This window comes from Poecilia formosa, unplaced genomic scaffold, assembly GCF_000485575.1.
Source record: "Poecilia formosa unplaced genomic scaffold, Poecilia_formosa-5.1.2 Scaffold489, whole genome shotgun sequence".
NCBI classification, from domain to species: Eukaryota; Metazoa; Chordata; class Actinopteri; order Cyprinodontiformes; family Poeciliidae; genus Poecilia; species Poecilia formosa.
In genome coordinates, this window is record NW_006800428.1 from 247,266 (window position 1) to 269,293 (window position 22,028).

Consider the following 22,028-nt stretch of genomic DNA (forward strand, 5'->3'; position numbering starts at 1 on the left):
GTCATAAAGCGTCATTCGGTAAATTATGACACTTTTAATACAAAGTTGACATTATTCACAATGTCTTTGTTATGACAACTTGACATTAACCAGGAAATCATTACTGTTTGAACTTTACCTTTAATAACATAAAGTTACCTCATTTTTAAAGTGCAATCAGTAATACTTTTATAACAAATTTATATCAGTAATGATATACTGCGCTGTAGTGCATTTCCTGCTTTTGGAGCAAACTTAGCGTTCACATATTCATTCAGACCGTTACGTTAATGTTGCAGGTGACCAATTATGTTTCCTTGAACAGATGAGAACAGGTCAAAGTAACTCCAGATGATGAGATTTCAGTTCTGCGTATTTTGTCCTGTTTTTGGGCTCTGTCCCTTTAAATCCAAATAAGCTGCTACTGGCCACAACACCCCAACTGAATGTTTACACTCACACATGAAAATGGGTGGAAACAGATGCGCAATAATACAACCGTATATCTTAGAAAAGCAGAAATGGAGCCTCCTGCACAGCCAACAAGAATGAAGCAAATTGTTTCTGGATAGTAAGTCAACAAAAAAGACCTCTTGTCTTTTCCAGCAGCCATTGTACAGCGAATATATTGTGAAAACCAGCTGACTGAACGTGCTGGAGCTCAGCTGGGGTTGCTAGGTAACAGGGTGGAACTCTGCCTGAGTTGCTAGGTAACGGGGTGGAACTCTGCTGGAGTTGCTAGGTAACGGGGAGGAATTCTGCAGGAGTTGCTAGGTAACGGGGTGGAGCTCAGCTGGGGTTGCTAGGTAACAGAACATATGACTCAACAATGAGGAGGTTTTAAAAAAAGCTCATTTTCAGACACTAAAAAACATGAATTTATTGCCCAAAAACAGGTGGTGTTTTTTATTTTTTAAGTGCTTTGATTGTTTTTAGAAGCAGCAAAAAAAGGCAATAAGTTGTAAAAAGGGAATTGTGCATAATATGTCCATAATAAGATGGATCAAATGTTGGCTGTAAGAAATGTGCTGATGACCTTAATTCCACAGGAATGCCAAACCTACACTGAAGCACGGTGGTGGCAGCATGATGAGTGGGGCTGAAGAAAGAACTAAGCATGGATTTAGCAGCAGATCAACACTAAAATGTTCCAGATGGATTTAAAGTCTCATTCTGCCAGTGCAGCATCGTTCCAGTGGACCTGATGGGTCTGATTTATTCCTCTGGTCCCATGAAGTCACCAAACTGTGCTAAACACACACAGACGGAGGGGTTGCCCCGGCGATGGACGTGGTTTGTCCTCGCAGTGACTTCTTTCTCTTCTGTTTTGGGCAGAGAAACTCAAACATTCATTCAGCTCGATTACGTCAACCAGCAACAAAGGAGCACAAAGACGCAGAGTCACCAGAGATGAATGGAAGAAGACAAAGAGGCGGATATGAAAGAGCGAACGCTCAGCAGAACGAACTGAGAGACGAGAGGTCGTCTTCAACATGGCGCAACCTGGAAACGCTTCATCGATTATCCTCCAGGACAGGCTCTCAGGCTTTCCTTGGAATTTCAGCTGTTTTACCTTCCATTTTACTAATCGATTATTAAAAATAACAGAAGGAAGGACAACATGTTCACCTTCAGGACTCAGTGAGTAAAACAGACACGTGTTTCACTCCGAATCACACAAACACCAAACGAAGCCAAACTACCGAGTCCAGAGAGACGCAAACCGACTCGACCAAATCCAAACCGGCAGGTTCATGAAGAGGACACGGCAGAAAAACCTTTTCTATCTAAAACCACCAGACACAACTACCAACCGGCAGAAAAAACCTTTTCTGATCCACTTTAACATGTTGAATTTCACTAACTGGAACTTTAACTGGAGTTTGTTCTGGTCCAGCGTTTCTCCACCTGGTCCTCAGGCCCCCGGCTCTGCATGTTTTAGATGAGCCTCTACTCCAGAACAGCTGATTCAAATGATTGTATGACCATCAAGTCCTGCAGAAACCTGTTGATCACCCAGAGATAGAATGCAGGTGTAGCAGAAGGGAAACACCTAAAACATGGAGGACAGGAGGCCTGAGGACCAGGATGGAGAAACAGACCAATCTGGTTTTAATATCTGTATTCAGCCTGATATTGAAAAAAAATCAGTCTAATTCTGTTTTATTATGTATTATTATGTACATATGTTCATTATTATCATTATTATTATTATCATTATTATTATTATTATTATTATATTATTACTATTTTTCAGGGTTCCTAATTGCTCTTTCTGAAGCATTTTAAAGGTTTGTTGCAGACAGTTCATCAGTTACATGTTTGACAAGGTAGTCAATCTATTGCTTTAGTTTCAGTTCTTTTATTATTTGTTTCACATTGAATGTTACAAAGAAACTAAAGTTAGTTTTCCATGTTTGCCTTAGCCTGTGAAGCTACTGGTGTAATTAAATGTGCTGTACTGGTGCAGTTAGCAAATAAATGTATAAATCAGCACATTTATGTCTGTGTTGAAAAAATTAACATTTTAAGTCATTTCAGCTGTTTTTCTGCATCAGGTTGATATCAGCTGATATTAAACCTCTGATATCGTATCAGAAATGGGTTATCTCTTTATCACCCACACTTTTAGTAAAACTATGAAAAATGTTGCAGTTTTGCTCAAAAACTCCAAATCTGTTTTGTTTGAGGCACCAATCAGAGTTTGCAGTGAAACTAATGTGAGCGCATATATATATGTTTCACACTCTGTTGCTAATGTGCTACACTCTGGCATTCCAGCTTTTTGTATATGGAACACCAAAAGGGCCAAAAATACAAGAAATTTCACAAGTTGTTTAATTTAAAGGGTTTGTAAACAAACTACAACACCAGCCAGTCATTTTCCAATCAGAGTCTTCCTCAGATGAAGAACCAATCACAACTGTAATAAATTATTATTTTAGTAATCAATTATTCTGACAATTATTTGATTAGTTGGATAAATTAATATTGGAACATTCTGCAGATTTTTCATTTAACCACTTAAGCATTTTATGTAATATCAGAGAAACATTAAACAATTCAATTAGAATCACTTTTTAAATAAGAAAATAAAGATTTTATTGCCCAATATTCCCTTAGTAAATCTGAACCAGGTGAAACTAAAACAGGTTTATAGACAAAGTGATTTTATCTGAGATGCATTGTGTAATTTTTACACTTTTGGCTTAATTATTGCTCTGAATATGTTTCATCAGCAAATGGCCTTCTTTGAATCTATACTCCAGTTTATAATTACTAAACTAGTTAACGGTAATTTCAATAATCAATTAATCCGATTAGTCGTTTCAGCCTGTTCCAGGAAGTGGTAAAAATTGGTAAATTATGGAATTTAAATTAAACAAAATCACAAGAGAACATAAAATTAAATGTTGTAGCTCAATAATATGTAGTTAAGTTTACAGATGTGTTTAATTTGTGCATTTCAGAAAATATTCCTACATTTCTTCTCCAAAATTCAGTCAGCTCTCTCCCCTCTTCTGCTAACAAATTACTAACAAAATATGAGAATTTCTGGAAAAATCTTCAATTTAATTATTTTGGTTCAACACTTTCAAACTGCACCTCTGACTTCACATGATAAAAACAAAACTTCCAGCCATATTTAGAATAGAAGTTATTCTGAAACGGCCTCCAGCAGCAAGCAGACGGTTTATTACCGATAAGCTACAGTAAAAACTACTAACCAGCAGGTTTCTCATTTCTGGAGTCTCACGTTTCCCTTTTGTCTGTTGGCTTTGGGTAAAATACGATTCTTCAGGTGTAACTTTACTCCAGGACAGAGGAGAGCAGCCAGGAGACGCAGCAGGAGGATTAAAGTCAGTCCAACTTAAACAACTTAATGGAAACTGAACATGGAAAATAAAACCACAGTGACCATTTACTCTCCTTTATTCTCATTTCACATCTTTTTATTAAATTATTGGAGTTCCTGCTTTAATTTTCTCTCTTTTCTTGAATCCTCATGCATTTAGTTTAATTTATTGTTAAATTTGTTCAGATTTCTAAAACTATGTAGCTATAAACTGTTATCAGTCAGAAAAACTACGAACTGCTAGCCGAAGGAGCTAACAGCGCTAATGCTAGCTGCTAGCTTATTCTTCAGTAACAAAACACATCTAAAAGTGGTCAGTAACATTATACACCTTTTCTTTTTAACTCTTTAAAAACAAATACGTATTTAATGGTATTGGTGACGGATTAAAATATGAATATCTCATAAATAATTTACCTTGAATTCACTGTGCAGGTGAAAAAACAGTAAAATTAATAAAATTTTACAAATAATTATGAGTTTTTCGTATGAAACAACTTTTAAACAGATTGTTGTTGAAAATGAGAATCAATTCTCAATCTAACCTAATTAAATAAATGTTAAATAAAGAAATTAAGATAAACTTTTAGTTTAATAGAATAACAACATATTTAGTCTCTTTAAAAATGTAATTTATTTTTGAATTTTCATCCCACTTTAATGTTGTAGATACATTTTATTAATTTTGTTAATCTAAAAAGTTTTAAAAGGTTTTTTAGAATGTATGAGCAGTAAAAAGTTTTGACCCTCTGAACTCAGTAACTGGTTCATCTGGAGCCGCTTTGCTCCTTGAATGGTTTAAATTTAGTCACAATGGACGGATTATCAGCATAAACAACCTATTTAAAGTCTTTCCACGGCATCTCAGTTGGAGTTAAGTCCAGACTTTGACTAAGCCACTCCAGAACTTTCATTTATTTATTAGTTTCAACCCTTAGAGGAGCTGCAGGTGTGATTTGGATCTTTGTTTTTCTGTAAAAATGAGTTTAAACTAAACTGGTTGCATTTTGTCCTTCAGGATTCTGTGATCCAGGTTCTGATTCTGCTTTCATGTGATCTAAATAATTTAACTAAAGAAGAAGAAATCAAAAATAAATTACATTTCTTAAGGTGAACATATTGTCTCTACATGCTCAGACTGCCCTCTCACCTTTGACCTCTGAGTAAGAGACATTAAATAGTTCTTAGATGTTTTATTTATTTTTGTTTCACAAACGTTGGTGTAATTGTGAAGCTCTTTGATCTTTTAAATGTATCAATAAACATTTTATTTGTGATGTTATTTTGCACAGTAATACCATCACTGATAAAACAAACATGGAATAGATTACAAAAAATAAAACTGAATAAAATAAAAATAAAATAAATAAATAAACTAAATGACCCAAAGAAAACAATATTTGCCATAAAAAAGTAAAAACAAATGCTTGATTTAAGTGGTCAAAAGGTCAGAGGTTACATAAAATAAGATCAAGGGTGTTCAAAGTGGGGTACGGGGGCCATTTGTGGTCCGTGGGCTGATCTTATACGGTCCACTGACCACAGAGCAAAACTACAACTTTTAGATCAAAATCTACTCACAAAAATTTATATGCAATAAAAAGTGATAGTTCCAGTTAATTAAAGTTTTTTCCACCATTAATTACCAGTTAAGAAAAAAGTTTTCTCAATTTCAGTTTTTTATTTTGTTAGTTTTATTCAACTATAGTAATCCTGTGTTGTAGCACTGATTCATCTCACATTTCTCTTGGAAGAAGAAGCACAGATTCCCAAATGAATTATTATAGTGAATGAAAATGACATTTTAGCTGCTTAGAGGCCAATCCAGCCCAGAGCTCCAAACTATCCCCCTGCAGGCCTTTAGAGAATCGAGTCCAACAAGTTTGAATGAGGATTAACCGCCTTAATATCTCACAACATTTCAGAAAAGATGTTTATAAATGATCTGAAATCTGTGGTTTGATAGTTAAAGTCAGACAGAAACCCAGAGAAAATCAGACTTACGGCTCTGACAGGAAGCTCCCGGCGCAGCTTTCTGTGTTTGGATGTCAGAGTCTCTGCTGCGTTTTGTTCCAATTAGGAAACGCACCAATCAGGAAATGCACCAATCAGAGCGGCGGGATGGACGGCAAACAGGTGAGGCAGCATCTGCAAGGTGTGTTTGGAGACGACGTCACCACACACACCTTTTGTTTCTCTGACAGCGAGGATGGAGGAGATGAATGAACGTGCAAAGCTAACAATAAAAGCAGCTAACACCTGGTGAACTCACACACACACCTTTATGATGGCGGCGGATAAACACACACACACACACGCACACGCACACACACGCACACGCACACACACATCTTTATGACCCCTGAAGGAGGAAAGTTTACAGATAATCCCGATTCTGTTTGTCTAACAATAATTTCATGAGCATTAGCATTAGACATGCTAATGATAATGCTAACGCTAACAGATTTTGGGGTGAATCTGCCTCCAATCCTGGATGAACTTTAAATGACCTCAGGTCTTCACAGGTTGATCAATAGTTGCTTTGCAAAGATTTTTGCGGACGTCATTTTGCCGTGACGTTTTGCTAACTCATACCTCCGATGTCCAGATTAGCAAACTGCTAAGACAGTTTGAAGTGTCTATGCTGATGATAATCAGTTAATTATGTTAGTTGGATCAGCACCACCAAACTACCACATTCCCTCATGAATCCTGTTGAAGCAACAACATTGAATCTAAGTTTTCCGTTTTCCTGTGACTGTTAGCATAGCTAGCAAAAGTGGTTTAGCAAACCAAGATGCTTCTCTGAACACAGTTTGGTTCTTCAGAAGAAACTATGTAAAAAGCAGCAAAAATACGAAAATAAAACCTTTAAAGATTTCAGAAAGATGATCTTTTTTGCTGAAATTTGATTTTCTTTCTGTGTGGTCGTTCATATTTATGTATAAATGATTTGGGTGTGAACGTTTTATGACCCCAAGGCAATCCGCATGCACAGAGGGAAAATGTAAACGTCAGACAGCAGCATAATCAGTAATGATGGATCAATAACAAAGTTTTTGACCAACAGTTTTTATACGACACTTTATGCTGCAGAGCCTCAAACACCAAAACATCCTCACTGCTCTAAAATTAGCCAATATCAACCAATTTGTCCTAAATTAAGTCCTATAGCACAAATATTCTTTATACTTTATCAATTAGAACCAAGGAAGAAATAAATAAACAAATATTTCTATGACAAACAGCAGAAACTGAGAGAAAATCAACAGCAAACGTCCAAAGAAAAACCATCAGAGAAAAAGAGCCGATCAAAAGCAACAGATTAGAAAACAGCTCGATGTGGAACCAGGAAGAAATGAGAACAATATGAGATGCAGCCGCCTCCAGCAGAACCAATGAAATATTAAACAGCCCCGTTAGTTTGGGTCTGAATATGGACGGTGAGTTTAGAATCACATCAGAATGGAGCCTTTAATCCTCAGAGTAAATATCTAAAAATGTTCTGTAGAAACCGTCAGAGCCGAAACAAACAAACCGGTTCAAAGGTTAGCGTGGTTAGCACGCCGCTGCAGCCTGCAGCGCAGCAATCAGACAAAATGCAGCACAAACCTGCGACCAGCAGACATTTCTCTGTTCCCCATCGGATCCCAGCAGGACGCGATCAGAACGGCGCCGCAGGAAGGTTTCACCACCGCCACGCCCTCCACAGCTACCAGGTGTGCTGCTGCACCTGTCCTACTGTGTGTGTGTGTGTGTGTGTGTGTGTGTGTGTGTGTGTGTGTGTGTGTGTGGGGTCTAAAGTCTAAAGTCCTGCATGTCTTCCAGTCAGTAGCAGCAGCAGCGTCACACCCCAAACCCAAATACACACCAGGCTGAGCTAATGACAAAGCCTCAACACTGACAGATACATTTGGCCTATTCAAAGTATGTTTGTTACATTTTTAGCACAAAATCATTCTGAGGTAATGAGACTTCAGTATGCTCAGTTCAGAGTGAGACGTTTTAGGGTCTCTGTCACTTTAAATCCAGTGGCCACGCCCCCCAAACAGATGCAAAATCACATCTTTGAAAAGCAGAAGTGGAGCCTCCTGCGCAGAATGCAGCACATGGTTTCTGGATTGTAAGTCAACAAGGCCGGTTGCGATAAATCAATTAATCTCATAACAAACTAAAATGAGCTCAATAATGTCAATTTGCATCTTTTATTATTTTTCTCTTTCCACCAAAAACTGGATGATAAAAGTTTCAGTTTGGCGTTTTGGTCTCAACTAGCTCCTGCTTTGAAAGATAATTTTGTTCAGACTTTGTAAATAATTTTATTTTTTTGTTTCACTTATTTTTTTTATTTATCTTGGATATTTAAAATGTCTCCCAGTGTTTATTGATATTTGATGATCTGTTCTTACATTGTGTTACTTGGAAACAATCTCAAAAAACAATAATATCGTTCACTGCTATAAACCATTTCTAATGCGATACCTGTCTCCTTTTATTAAACTCACTAACTGTTGGTTAATGAGCCTGTTGTTGGATTTATAAACTCGTTTTAATTCATAAACTCTGTCTGGACCTGATGCATTGAAACAGCAGGACAAACTGATTGTTGCTAAACCACAAAAATGAAATCCTGCCTTCGGTTTTCACTCAGTTCTCAGCCGAACGTGAAATACTGAAATGTTTTCACCTGTTTGAAAAGCGCGATGGAAAAACTCTGAACGGAAACAAACGTAGAGACGAGAGCTGAGCTTCTGTGAAATCTGTAGTTTTTATCTCTACGTTTTATAAAAATACTGAAATAAATAATATTTATTAATATCTGGGAACAGAACCTTATCATGATCAATAAGGACATCCTTCATTTTGATTTATTAAAGATCCTGTTTGTTTAAATGTCTGCTGGATGTTTTCTAATGTTATCCAGCCTGACCTCTGACCTCTGACCTCTTCCTGACCTTCTGGATTCACATCCAGGAGATAAAATTATTCCATAAAGTCGCAGCAAAGCCGGAAAAGCAGATCCTGAAACTTTCTGAGGGGAAATTCCCACAGAATCCGGTTAAATCCCATTAATCATTAATGCTTCATGTCTGGAAGCTGGCAGGAACAAAAGCTCAGATTCATAAAAATGAAGAATTTTCTCCAGATTTAACCAAATTACATGGCAGGAGAAGTAAATGAATAAAAACCTGCGGACGGTGAGCTGCAGCGTCTTGAACGACCCTTTGATCAGAGCGATGGCTTCCTGTCTGTAGCCACTCAGCTCCACGTCGTTGATGATGATGAGCTCATCCCCAACCAGCAGAGGGCGCTCCACGCTGTCCGCCTTACCGCCTTCTTCCACCTGGAAGGAGAACCAAAGATTCACCACTAGAATCAAATTTAAATGTAATTTATTGACCCACAGAGGAGAAATTCTGCTGCAACAGGAGAAAAGTGACAGACGATGCAGGTAAAGGTATAAAGATATATTTTAAAAAAGACTAAATGCATCATAGCTACTAAAAAGAGCCAAAGAAGTGAACAGGAACGTTTTATAAAATTACAAAACGTGAATTCATTTCTGTGTTTTATAACAAAACTGTGTAAACAACAACAGAAATGTTTTTAAAATGAGTAAAACTGGAAATAACAGGTGGAGTCCATAGAAAAAATGCTGTAATAATAATAAAAGCAGTAATAATGGCCACTGCTATCATCACCAGATCAGAACCAGACGAAGGAAGCTGATAAAAAGAAAAGCGTAGTTAATAGAAACAGCTTTTATTTTGGTTTTGGTGGTTAGTCTGCTCTGAATCAAACCAACCTGTTCCCCTCCTGGCCTGTGGGGGCGCTGCAGCAAGAACCACTGAAGGAAACGACACAAAAACCTCTGAAGACACTGAGAGCAACTTCCTTCACCAAATGAAAACTGAAATGGAGGCATCTAATTTTAGTTGTTGAAGGATTTCTGGAGACATTTCTCCCATTAACGTGTCGATAGCTAGTTTATTTTGGTTGTATTTACCCAGAATGCCCTTCTCTGTAGTCCACTTCCTACTTTTGGAGTGGTCTCCAGTCCACTTGGTGTTCACATATAAAACTGAATTAACTTCAACTGAACCCAGACTGAGCGTTTGCTAATTGGAGTTCAATTAGCATTCACACCTGAGCAACCAAACCAGACTTTCTAGAAAAACGGACTGGAGTCGGGTTAAAGCGGACCGGAGTCGGGTTAAAGCGGACCGGAATCGGGTTAAAGCGGACCGGAGTCAGATTAAAGCGGACCGGAGTTGGGTTAAAGTGGACCGGAGTCAGATTAAAGCGGACCGGAGCCGGGTTAAAGTGGACCGCAGCCGAGTTAAAGCGGACCGGAGCCGAGTTAAAGTGGACCGGAGTCGGGTTAAAGCGGACTGGAGTCGGGTTAAAGCGGACCGGAGTCGGGTTAAAGCGGACCGGAGTCAGATTAAAGCGGACTGGAGTCGGGTTAAAGTGGACCGGAGTCAGGTTAAAGCGGACTGGAGTCGGGTTAAAGCGGACAGGAGTCAGATTAAAGCGGACTGGAGTCGGGTTAAAGCGGACAGGAGTCAGATTAAAGCGGACTGGAGTCGGGTTAAAGCGGACAGGAGTCAGATTAAAGCGGACCGGAGTCAGATTAAAGCGGACCGGAGTCAGATTAAAGCGGACTGGAGTCGGATTAAAGCGGACCGGAGTCGGGTTAAAGCGGACCGGAGTCAGATTAAAGTGGACTAGAGTCGGGTTAAAGCGGACCGGAGTCAGATTAAAGCGGACTGGAGTCGGGTTAAAGCGGACCGGAGTCAGATTAAAGCGGACCGGAGTCAGATTAAAGCGGACTGGAGTCGGGTTAAAGCTGACTCGGACCGGAGTCAGATTAAAGCGGACTGGAGTCGGGTTAAAGCAGACCGGAGTCAGATTAAAGCGGACCGGAGTCGGGTTAAAGCGGACCGGAGTCGGGTTGAAACGGACCGGAGTCAGGTTAAAGTGGACCGGAGTCAGATTAAAGCGGACTGAACCTTTTCTTCCCCGTGGGGTGAGCAGCTCGGTTCTTTTTCTACGTCTCAGTTGTTTTTAGAATCTGTTGCTGCTCCAAAGCGGCTCCATAAAATCCCGGCTCTCCTTCCAGGATCTTTGCGATCGTTCAGAGTTCTGGCAGCGCGTCGTTGTCTTAATGTTCCTGTTTTATGGAGAAACCCAAACTCAGACTCTCTGACTGTCCGTCCTGCAGCTGCAGACCGACTGACAGGTACCAATAAGCCCCGCCCCTCTGCTACAGCACCGCCAAGCGTGGGCGGGTTCTGGGTGTGTCACAGCCCAAACCCATCAGAACCAGAACCGATACATGGTTTTTAACTCAATCATGTTTAATGGTGATAAATATAAGAATGTAAGGAGCTCAGAGTGGAAGGAAAACGGACAGAAACCCGTCCTGAGTTCTGCAGAACCGTCCGCATGCCTGCAGTGTTTGACTGTTAGAGATAAATAAACCCAAATAAGGACGGCAGAAACGCAGCGAGACTCTGTGTGTGTGTGTGTGTGTGTGTGTGTGTGTGTGTGTTCGTACTCCAGCTGAAATTCATTATCCAGCAGATGGAGAAATCCAAGCAGAGCTGCTCAGGCTGTTACAGCAGAACTGAGACAATAATCAATAAAAAACTAAAACCCAGCAGAGAAACTGATCCTGGATCAATTTTACACTGATTGATTAGACAGAAAATAATAAAAATAAATGAGTAAAATCGTATTAAAAGTCAAAACATATCTGTTGTTATCTCTTTTTAAAAAACTGGCTTAAAATAAATAAATAAAAAAGATTAAGATAAATCCATAAAGTTTTCAAACATCAAATATTAAACATTTTAAAATATGTAAAAATATTAAAATTTAGCAAGTCAGTGTCTGTAAAAGTGCAAAAGCTATAAAAAGATTAACTGAAATAAAACAATAAACAAAAATAAAAATAATAATAAACCTGTAAATAAATAATATGATTTTCGCTCAACATGTGAAGAATCAGAGCAGCGTTTGATCAAACCGAGCCGATCCGATCCGATCCGGTTCCGAACCGTTGGACATGACGCCGTCGCTGCGTTCAAATGCATCAGGAAAACAGATTACTCACATTCCTGTCCCACTTTACGTTCTCCGTCAGCAGCTGCTGATTTGCATCTTAATAAAACGAGGTCAGGAGCGACTGATGAGCTTCGTTAACAGTTAGACTTTAAACTGTGACTTTAAACAACACGAAAAAAATGGTGAAAGATTTAAGGCTCGAGTTTAATGGTTCAGCCAATCAGACGCTGAAAACGTTCTGAACAATATTTAAACACTTTTCCAGAGTCAAAAACGATCATTAAATAAGCCATGAAGTGACTAACAGCTTATTAAAAAGAGAAAAACGGTGAGTCATGTAAATGGAAATGATTTTGTTATTGATTTGTGGTGACTGGCCTACATGTTGCATGTTTTTAGATTTGTGTATTTATAAATACATCTGTTTTTGTATGTATATGTTTTCTAGTTTAGCTTGTTTTTGTGTTTTCTCTACATTGAATATTTTTCTGATTATTTAATCATATTTTCATTCATTGAATTGAATTAACTTTGTAAATATGTTCTGTTGCCCCCTGCTGGCCCTGTTAGAAACAGCTCGGTTCGCTTATTATCCGAGCCGGCTGATGGGAAAGTTTTTCATTTGTCGGGTTTCATGTGTAAAACGAGCCTGAACTCTGATTTTTCCTGACCTTGGAGATGATGAGCGGCTGTCCGTGTTCCAGGCCGCCCTGCACGGTGAAGCCCCACGGCGCTCCTCCCTGCAGCCGGGCCTCCACCAGCACCCATCCGCCTCCCTCTCCTCCGCCCGCCGGCTGGAGCCCCGCCCGGCCGCGGCGCTCCATGCCCGGCCCGCGGGGACGGCGCTCAGCCCGGCGGCGGTGCTGGAGCCCAGAATGAGCTGCTACACTCCGGGTCGCTCACAGGTGCATCGCCGCTCATTTATAAATCCCGGTTTGCGGGGAAAACAAGGCAGCAGGAGGAGTTTTGCGCCTTTCCTGCAAAGTGCATTCCTGTAGCGCAGAGAGCGGCTGATCGAGTCCGGAAAAAAGCCGCCCGGATTCAACCTGGAAAGATTCCCGAAAGTTTGTGGAGAGCGGAAGAAGAATCAAAGTGAGACTCAGATCTGCTGAAAATGAATCCAAAGTCTCTCTCTCTCTCTCTCTCTCTCTCTCTCTCCCTCTCTCTCTCTCTCTCTCTCTCTCTCTCCCTCTCTCTCTCTCTCTCTCTCTCCCTCTCTCCCTCTCTCTCCCTGCCCAAAATCAGTTTAGCATCACAATAGGATTTACTGCGACTCACCGAGCAAAGAGAAAAGACACAGAAAGAGGAGGAGTGAAGTGGAGAGAGGGAGAGGTATGAGAAGGAGAGAAAGAAAAGGCCAAACAAGGTCCAGAAAAAAACAAATGAAGAAAACTGGAACAAAAATGCAGATAAGCTGAGAATAAAAGGAGGATGTTGGAGTGAAAGGCTGTTTGTTGATCCTCTGTTTGCGTTCAGATTACTGTAAAAAACCAGATTAAACTTCCTTCATGATTAATTAACCAACCAGAACTAAAATCAGCTGATTAGAAGCAACTTTAACACCAAAAGATCCTGGAACTACTGGAGGCGGATCTTCTGCTTTCATTAGGCCCCGCCCACATGGGAACTATTTGTTTTTCTAAAATGGATTTTAATTTTTAAAAACATGCCCCTTCTCAGAGACTACGGGGCTACGAGTCATAAAGTTTGCTAAAATAATAAATAATTTGCTAAAATATTTTGAAACTGAAAAAAATGTCTGAGACTGAAAAAGTTTCAAACAGTAAAAAAAGATTTAAAACTGAAAAAGGTTTGAAACCGAAGAGAAACACTCACTCTCAGAAGAAGTTTTGAAGAATTGTTTCAGTTTCAAATCTTAGAGATTAATTTTTTTGTGTGTCAAAACATTTTCCATTTTTAAATCTTTTTTTGAGTTTCAAATTTCTGTTTTTCTTTTTCAAACTAATTTCTCAGTTTCATCAGGCGTTCAGTGGAGGGACTATCGTTCCCTTCTGGCCTGCTGTTCCCACTGCGACCTGATAAACATGGAGGCTGAAGGTCCGATAAGTGGGAGACCTTGGACAGATGGAGGGACAACATGAACTAACTCTGTTTACCACTATTATCTAGTCTGGAAACAAGAGGTTAGCTTCCCAAGCTAACCATGAAACACAACCTCTTCAGCTGGTTCCAGGTTTGCTTTGAGGCCTTCACCAAAACACATCCTAAACTACGAGTAAACCAGGAAATAGAAGCGATCAGTAGCTGGAGGCCCTCTCTCTACCCTAAACCTGTGAACTTTGTTACTGACAGCCATCTTTGCAGGCAGTTGCTATGACAACAATAAACAAACCACAAGAGTACAGCTAGCTTTCCCCTCGTTCCTAACTATTGAACAATAACCGAAAAGAGAGATGTAAGGCTTACCATGAATATAGATTCGCGCTATAAATTATCTAGTGAAATACTGTTACTTCCGGTGGGCACCGGAAGTGAGAACAAAATCGTTTCCATGGTAACCATGGGTGGAATATGGTGGATAAACAATCAGTACATTACAACTATTACTTGATCACAATTTTTGAGATCTCTACCCACCTCTGAGTAATATTAAGATAAATATCAGCAATATTTATTGTAAACTAGCAAATTAGCTAAGCTAATGTAGCTTATAGCTGTTAGCTAAGACGGACATGTGTTTGTTACTACGTATTAGTCTGCCAGTTACCAGAACCTTGTGTCTTAAGACTTTTCCTAACTTTGAGATCTTCTAGGAGCTAAAAGATGGAGACCAGGATGCGGGATCACCTAAGCTAACACTGAGGAGTCTGAGCTAAAATATAAAGCTTCAAACGGATGTTTTCTCATATTTATGAACCAAAAGTATCCAGAATATGGAGAACGTCTATTAGACAACCGGAGCTGATTAAAGGAAGCTAAAAGTCTGTAAAGTTCTGCTGGTGAAACCCGTGAAGCAGGTCGGCGGCTCCGGAGAGTTCACATTCTTCAGATAGTTTCTAACTGCAGAGAAACCAGCAGAGAAGAAGGTGGTTTATCAGACAGCGCCATCTGGTGGACAGAACATAAAACACAGCCGTCTCAAAATGATATTTTATTAAAGGGGATGGATGATGGATTTCTGCATTCATGATTCATTCCTGTTTAAAAATAAACTCAGAATATCAACAATTAAAAGGAGTTAATTTGTGCCTTTGTAAATAAAAGCACACAAAATTAAAATTAAACAGGAAAATTAAAAAAGAAAATATTTATACATTTAAATTTGGTAAGGCACTGTGGTATCAACTAAACAGTGAAACAGAATTAGGAAGCATGAGAGCAGATAAAAACAAAAAGTCTTTAAATACAGCATTAAATATTTCTATTTAAATATGAACATGAATGATGGAGTATTAGTGCCACAATAAGAAAAAATAAATAAAAATAAAATGAGAATAGTCAGTATTTAGACAAAATTAAAATATAAGAAAAAAATCATACGAGAATAAAGTCGTAAAATTCTGAGTAAAGTTGAAATACTATAAAAATAGTCGGTATTTATGACTGTCATTATTTCCACTTTTTTTCTTGTACTTTTAGGATTTTATTGTTACAGTTTTATTACCATTTTCATTTTAAAATAGTTTTAGGACCTTATTTTTGTATTATTTTGACTTTATTTTTATTTCTTTATTTTCATAGTTTGACTTTATTCTTAAAATTTTAGAACATTTTGTAATTTTCTGACTTTATTTCTGCATTAGCTGGACTATTTTTATTCATGTTATTTGGATTTAATGTAATTAGACGAGTTTATTTATTTATCCTTTTGACTTTGTTATTTTAAATAAATTATTCACATTTTATTTTTATATTCTTAGTGGCCCCAGTACTTTGCTGTAAACTCTAAAGTATTTTTTCAAGTGTTTTTCATCCGTCCTCCTCCAGGCTGTGGATCGTCTCGATGATCTTCTTCTTCATCTTCTTCACTTTGTGCGGCGGCGCCTCGTTCAGACATTCCTCCACGTACTTCAGGAAGCCGGCGTGCGGCGCCTCGCCGCGGCGCCCGCTCCTCGGCGCCGCCGCCGGCCGACCCGCTCGCTTCCTGCTGCGGGTCGAAGACGAGGATGAGGAGGAGGAAGAGCAGGAGAGCCAGGAGTCCGGGGGGGTCGGTGAGGGCAGGACGGGCGGGTTCTGGGCGGAGGCCGGCCCGATCTGGGCGGAGGCCTCGTCGCCGTCGGAGTCGCAGAGGAACAGCAGGTCCAGGTAGTGCCTCCACTTGGGCAGGTAGAAATCCTCGGAGCCGCAGGTTCTGTTGGCGCTCACCGCCTTGTGCTCCCGCTGGAAGATGGTCCGCAGGTTCCTGAACTTCGTCTTGATGTCTTCCACTGGAACAGGGAGGAGAGCAGAAGCTGGTGGGTTCTGGTTCTGGTTCCGGCTCCGGTTCTGGACCGGCCCGGTTACCTGTGAACGGGACGGGCTCCCCGGCGGACAGCAGGCCGCTCAGCGTCTCCAGCAGGCTCTGCCGCAGCAGCCGGTTCCGGAAGCTGTCGACCCGGTGGTTCCACAGGCAGCTGTGCTCTGGAACACAGGCACAAGCTGAAAAGTGCGGCGTGTTCATCAGCTGCCGGGTCAGTACTCTGTAGAACTACGGCTGGACATTCATCTTATTATCGATTCAATAAATCGCATCATAAATTAAAACAAACTCAATAATTTCCATTTTCATGATTTATTGTTTTTCTACCAAAAACTGGATGATAAAAGTTTCAGTTTTGTTGTTTTGGTCTCAAACAGCCAGTAGTTGCAGTAGAACTTCATTAAATTGGTCTCAAAACAACATTATCTTATTTAATAATGAAAAAACTCATTTTCATGAATATATAAACTTTAATTTCTAGTGAATATTTAACACTGGAACTGGAAGACATTTTACATAAACAAAGCAAACAAAATAAATCATGAATCTCTGAAAACAAAATTATTCTTCAGAAAAAGAAGCTGGTTGAGACCAAAACATCAAACTGAAAACTTTTATCATCCAAAATCGATAAGTAAATGGAAACAGTGACTTTCTTTTAACTTATCATGCGATTAATTGATTTATTGCTCATTGCAAAAGGCCTAAATACAATATTTATCATCAATATTCATCAATACGAATTACTGACTTAAATAAAGCTCCTGTATTTTGCTGAAAAGTTACTTGTAAGTTAGTTTTGTCTGATTTGAAGTGTACTAATATATTAGCAGTAGAAACTGATTATTGTGTTTTTACAGTGTAAGGGTTTGGATTACCGGCGTAAAACGAGATGAGCTGCTGAACTTTGGCTTCGCTCCACAGGCAGCGCGACTCGCCGCCCGCCCTGTCGTCAACCGGAACCAGAACCCGAACGGGCTTCCTGTCCGGCGGCGATCCGGACGGCGCTCTGGGATCCATTAGCTCGGTCTGGTCTGGAGCTGCAGGGAACACCTGGAAGGCGGAGCAGGTGATGGAGTTGCTCTCCGTCTTTATGCTGCAGGCGTCGATGGAGGCGGCGGAAACGCCGCGTTGGGCGGAGCAGGAAGTCCGGCTTCCCTCATGCGGGCCGTCAGGAAACTCGTCCTCCTCAAACGACTCGCAGAGGAAGAGCATCTGGTGGAAGTGCTTCCACTTGGACACGTAGGGCTGGTCCGAGGTTCTGCTCGCCTGGACCGCCTTGAATTCCCGGTTAAAAACCGTCCGGAGGTTCTTGAACTTGGATTTTACATCTTCCACTGCAAAAAATGAAGTAAATGTTTGTTAAGAAGCTAAAAAAGGAAGTTTGCGGCTTTGACTGCAGATTTAAGGCGGACCTGATCAACAGCTCTGTAGATTTATCATGATGTTTAATGTTTTTAGCACTTTGGCTAATTTTTCATTTCCCAAATAGCTGCTGGCTAAAAACTGGAGATTTGACAAAATCTGAAAAGATTTTTTAAAAACTTCATTTTCAGCTCAAAACAGAAAACTAGCAGAGTCTCTTTGTTTAGTAGGTTCATTCATGCTAACAGTATCTTAGCTTAGAATACTGTACAGTTTAGGTTTAGTTTAATATACATAGCATATAATAACTACATTTAATTAATTAATCTTAGCCTTCATTAACCTATTTAGCTTAGTTTAGCTTCACCAAGCTAACATCACCTTAGGCTAGCGTCTTATAAGTTTCTCTTAGCCTACCTAACCTAATGTTAGCATAGTGAACCTTAGCTTAGTTTGACATATCAACCCCCTCTCATTGCATTATCTTTACATTAGTCAACCTTAAAACTGGCTTAGCTTAATTTATCACTGTTGAATTTTGCCTTAGCTTAGCCATTTAAACTTCATTTAATTTTGCCTATTCAACTTACCATTAGCTTAGCTAACATTACCTTAGTCTGTCTCAAGTTTTACTTAGCTTATTTTTGTTTAGCTTAAGAAACTTTAGCTTAGCTAACCTAAAATTAATCTTAGACTAGATCTTAGCCAGCCTACCTTAACGTAGCCCAGTGTTTCCCAGCCCTGGTCCTCAGGCCCCCCTGTCCTAAATGTTTTAGAGGTTTCCCTGATTTGATGTGTCTGACTCAACGCCTGTTAATCGGTCATTGATTGAAATCAGATGGAAACATGCAGGCCAGTGTGCCTTCAGGACCAGGGTTGGGAAACACTGCATTAGCCTACCATAAGTTTAGCTTAGCTTTTTTTAAAATGCTGTAAATTATAGAGGTTTGAAACAGAGACAGAAAAGCGACCGAAGTCCAGAGTAAAATCCTTTGTTTTGGACTTTTTAAAACCTATTAAAGTCCTTTAGCTTGTTGAGGAATTTGTGCAGAACAGAGGAGGATCAGGAGTTTGAGTCGTTTTTACCAGAAAACAGAACCAGCTGGTCCGAGAGGCGGATCCTGAGGGACTCCAGGAGATTTTGTCTGAGTTGTCGGTTGTTGTGATTCTCAGACTTCCTGTTCCACAGACAGCTGTGCTCTGCACATCAACACAAACCTGTCAGGAGCAAACCGTCACCTCGTCTCTCCCTGAAGCCGCGGTTTAATTTATTCACCTGCGTAGAACGCGATGAGCTCCCGCTCCCTCTCCTCCGTCCAGAAGCTCCTGCCAACGGCGCCGCCTGAGCAAGAGGAGTGGAGGAAGGATATGCTGAGTCCAGGTGAGGTGGGAGGGAGCCAGTTCTCCTCTGCGGGCGGGGAGGGCGGCGTCTCGTCGGCGCCCTCCTCTGGCTCGCAGCAGCCCTGCAGGAAGCTCAGCTGCTGGTAGTGCTTCCACTGCTGCACCAAGCCGGCCTCGCCGCTCAGACGCACCAGCTTGTACTGGCGCTGGAACGTCGTACGCAGGTTCTTAAACTTGTTCTTGATGTCCTCCACTGGAGAAGAAGAACACAGAAAAGATTAGATGGAACCAGAACGCTGAGGTCAAAGGTCAGACTTTTCCAGAAATCTCCATCCATTTACAGCTAGTGTAGTATAAAAACCAGGATGGATGCATGTTTGGATATCCTATAATCTCATCATTCTGGCTGATCGTCACTTTGCCAGACCTTCCTGCTGGTTTCAGATCTAGCAATCCGGCACATCTTCTCACATTTAAAAGCTCTGTTCAAACATTTAACCGCTGCAGTGGTTCTGGTCAGAGCTGTTAGCGGTGCAGCGTTAGCCACATGGGTACCTGTGAACGGAACGGGAGGCGGCTGGGAGGAGAGCAGGATCCGGAGGCGCTCCAGGGTTTTCCATCGCAGATCTCGGTTCTTGTAGTCCTCAGACTTGTAGTTCCACAAACAGCTGTTCTCTAGAGAACAAGAAGACACTTAGCTACAGTCGTAGCCATTAGCTTCATCATGTTTGGCTTCTTTTTGGGGCAAACAGCTACTTTTATAGACGTTACTTTTACCTTTTCCACAAGAAGCTGGATCAAATATCGACACCACATCGTTTAAAAAAATACTGTACAAGCAAGATCAATTTCAGAAAAGTTTTCATCCTCAAACTTGCACAAACTGCTTGTTAGGGTTGTTACAAACATGCCAAACCCATAGGGGGCAGTGCAGCACTAAGCTAAAATCTGTCAGCCAATCATATTGCTTCAAAACAAACACCACTTCCTGCTAAGATCAAACATGGTGGCGTTTGTAGGTTGAGCTTCTTTTAAATAGAAGATTAATAAAATATAATAATTGAAACACAAAGCGATGCTGATCATAAAGTATGTAGATATATTGGTGAATTATTTGTCGGAGATTATAAAGTGAGGGACTCCAAAACTGGTTTTCCATGTAAACTATGGAGTTTTCACAAATCTCCTAAATAATAATTTTAATAATGTTGAGCTGAGTTTTAATGTGGATGAAAGGCCAAACACATAAAATGTATCAGATTTTCCACATATCCAGCTTTGTGTGGACTAGGCCTTCACAACAATAATTTGATATTCATTTTACTCAAAAACACTTTGAAAGACATTCAGAAAGTCACCAAACTGGAATAAACTCCTGATTTTAAGGAAGATAACATCATCAATGAAAGGTTAATCATTATACTCATTATAGTCCTGGTGGACTTAGTTTCTTCTGCGACTGTATTACTGGGTTAATTCTCACAGTATCTAATATTAGTAAAAAATATTGAAGTTTGATGTCATCATTGCATTAATCAGAGATGCTAATGATGTTTGTTATGATCTAGTTTCCACTGATTTAAACAGGAAAAGTTTAAATGAATATAGTTATTTTTAAATATTGCAGTGATTTTTCAATTTACATTAACTTTGAACATTTGATTTTGTTTGTAGTTGGCTTTTTTCAGCCAGCTGACCAACAGTGCACAGCCAAAGGTTGGGGAAGAAGCTGTGTTAATGGAAAATTATTACTGAAGCTTTGATACTAGAAACCAGCTTGAAAGCAAATTAAAAAAACATTAAACTGCAAAATAAATGAATTTTAAAAAGCTGAAAAATCCCAAGTATTGCTTTTGAAGACATTAATTGATCCTATAGAGAATTATTGCTGATATCTTTCCAATCTGGCATTGTGTAAAATAACTGTTATTTTTGCTTATTGAAGCTTTAACTTTAAATATCAACCAGCCTTTTATGTTTGACATAATAATTGTAATAATTGCATAATCTTCCGGTGATGAACGTCTTTGATAATTAATCAGGTTTAAAATCTTTTGTTTAAACACAGAAATCCAAATGAAACGTCCATAAAACACCAGGAGGAAAAGCTTTGGTCTGAATTATTTCCAGTTTGGACACATAACCTTCATTCCGGTTGCTCGTCGATTGTTGCTTCAAGTCGTTGCTTTCGTTGAGCAACGGTTGCCTTCCCCTCCTCCCCCACTCTAACGTCCCAAAACTGTTGCTTGCTTTAGCAACACGTTGCCGAGGGAAGCGAACCGGAGCCGAGTCCGTATGGAGAAGAAAACCGGACCGAACATGCCGGACTTACTGGAGAAAAACGCAATGAGAGCCCTCTCTTTCTCCTCCGTCCAGCTCCTCTCCGGATCCGCCGCCATGTTTGTTGTTGCCTGTTCAGGCCGTAATCTAGTTGGCTGCGAGGCCACGTGACCTCAAAACTGAAGCTGATTGGCCGAGTAGTTGGCGTTTCCTAAGGATGCCTGAAGTTGCCCGCTAGGGGCCGCTGTTCATATTTGAGAGTGAACTCGTGGCGATGGATGGATGGATGGATGGATGGATGGATGGATGGATGACAAATGTGGATGGATTAATGAAAGAATTAGAAAATGGATTGACTGTAATAAAAACAGATTGGAATAAATGATGGTTGGTTGAATTAAGGTTCAAATCAATATTTAAATGGATAGAAGAATAAATTGATGGATGGACAGACAAATATAGAAAAAATGGATGGTTTTAAATAGTGTAATAGAAATATTAATGGTGAACAAATGGACAATAAACAAGACTGCATTGATTGGGAAAAGATGGATGGATGAACCAATGATTGGATGGAGAGATGTTGGGATGGATGAATGGATGGATGATCGAACATCCATTGTCACTGTATCTCCAGTAGCACCATATATTTATCCATACTTACCAAAATTCAACAGAAAAACCAAAACTAATCATATTTTCCAGTAAACAGGAAAG

General features: G+C 40.0%; 2 protein-coding genes and 1 long non-coding RNA gene across 6 annotated transcripts in view; 1 reads left to right on the plus strand and 2 right to left on the minus strand.

The window, feature by feature from the left end:
• The window catches only part of shroom3 (shroom family member 3), a 44,477-nt gene extending 31,402 nt beyond the window's left edge, over positions 1-13,075 (minus strand). The window contains exons 1-2 of the mRNA XM_016664470.1: positions 12,577-13,075; positions 9,025-9,179 (exon numbers count right to left, since the gene is read on the minus strand). Of these exons, the coding sequence (XP_016519956.1) occupies positions 9,025-9,179; positions 12,577-12,729 (308 nt within the window). The 5' untranslated portion in view covers positions 12,730-13,075. The remainder of the gene's footprint in view (positions 1-9,024; positions 9,180-12,576) is intronic.
• LOC107833962 (uncharacterized) lies at positions 9,955-11,191 on the plus strand. Its single transcript, XR_001659729.1, has 3 exons — positions 9,955-10,111; positions 10,448-10,678; positions 10,748-11,191. It is a non-coding gene; the product is annotated as an uncharacterized LOC107833962 (long non-coding RNA).
• Positions 13,076-15,707: 2,632 nt separating the features above from the next.
• On the minus strand, positions 15,708-21,478 carry LOC103156591 (uncharacterized). Of its 4 annotated transcripts, XM_016664469.1 has the most exons (8): positions 21,364-21,475; positions 19,587-19,706; positions 18,967-19,284; positions 18,777-18,890; positions 17,468-17,662; positions 17,204-17,434; positions 16,370-16,504; positions 15,708-16,293 (listed from the first exon to the last, which is right to left on the minus strand). In XM_016664469.1, exons 1-8 carry the CDS (start codon positions 21,428-21,430, stop codon positions 15,836-15,838), a joined length of 1,638 nt encoding a protein of 545 aa, XP_016519955.1. In that variant the 5' UTR covers positions 21,431-21,475; the 3' UTR covers positions 15,708-15,835. The 4 variants fall into 4 exon arrangements, with proteins under 4 accessions (XP_016519955.1, XP_007578772.1, XP_007578773.1 ...); XM_007578710.2 differs by having other exon boundaries at positions 17,204-17,662; XM_007578711.2 differs by having other exon boundaries at positions 16,370-16,486; positions 17,204-17,662; positions 21,364-21,473.
• Positions 21,479-22,028: the final 550 nt, after the last annotated feature.

Coding starts and splice junctions, on each gene's coding strand:
- LOC103156591 (XM_007578710.2), bottom strand. CDS start 21,430: ATGGCGGCGGATCCGGAGAGGAGCTGGACGGAGGAGAAAGAGAGGGCT. Junction 16,505..17,203: donor GCTCATCTCGTTTTACGCCG/GTAATCCAAACC, acceptor CGCACTTTTCAG/CTTGTGCCTGTGTTCCAGAG. Junction 16,294..16,369: donor GGAGCCCGTCCCGTTCACAG/GTAACCGGGCCG, acceptor TCCCTGTTCCAG/TGGAAGACATCAAGACGAAG.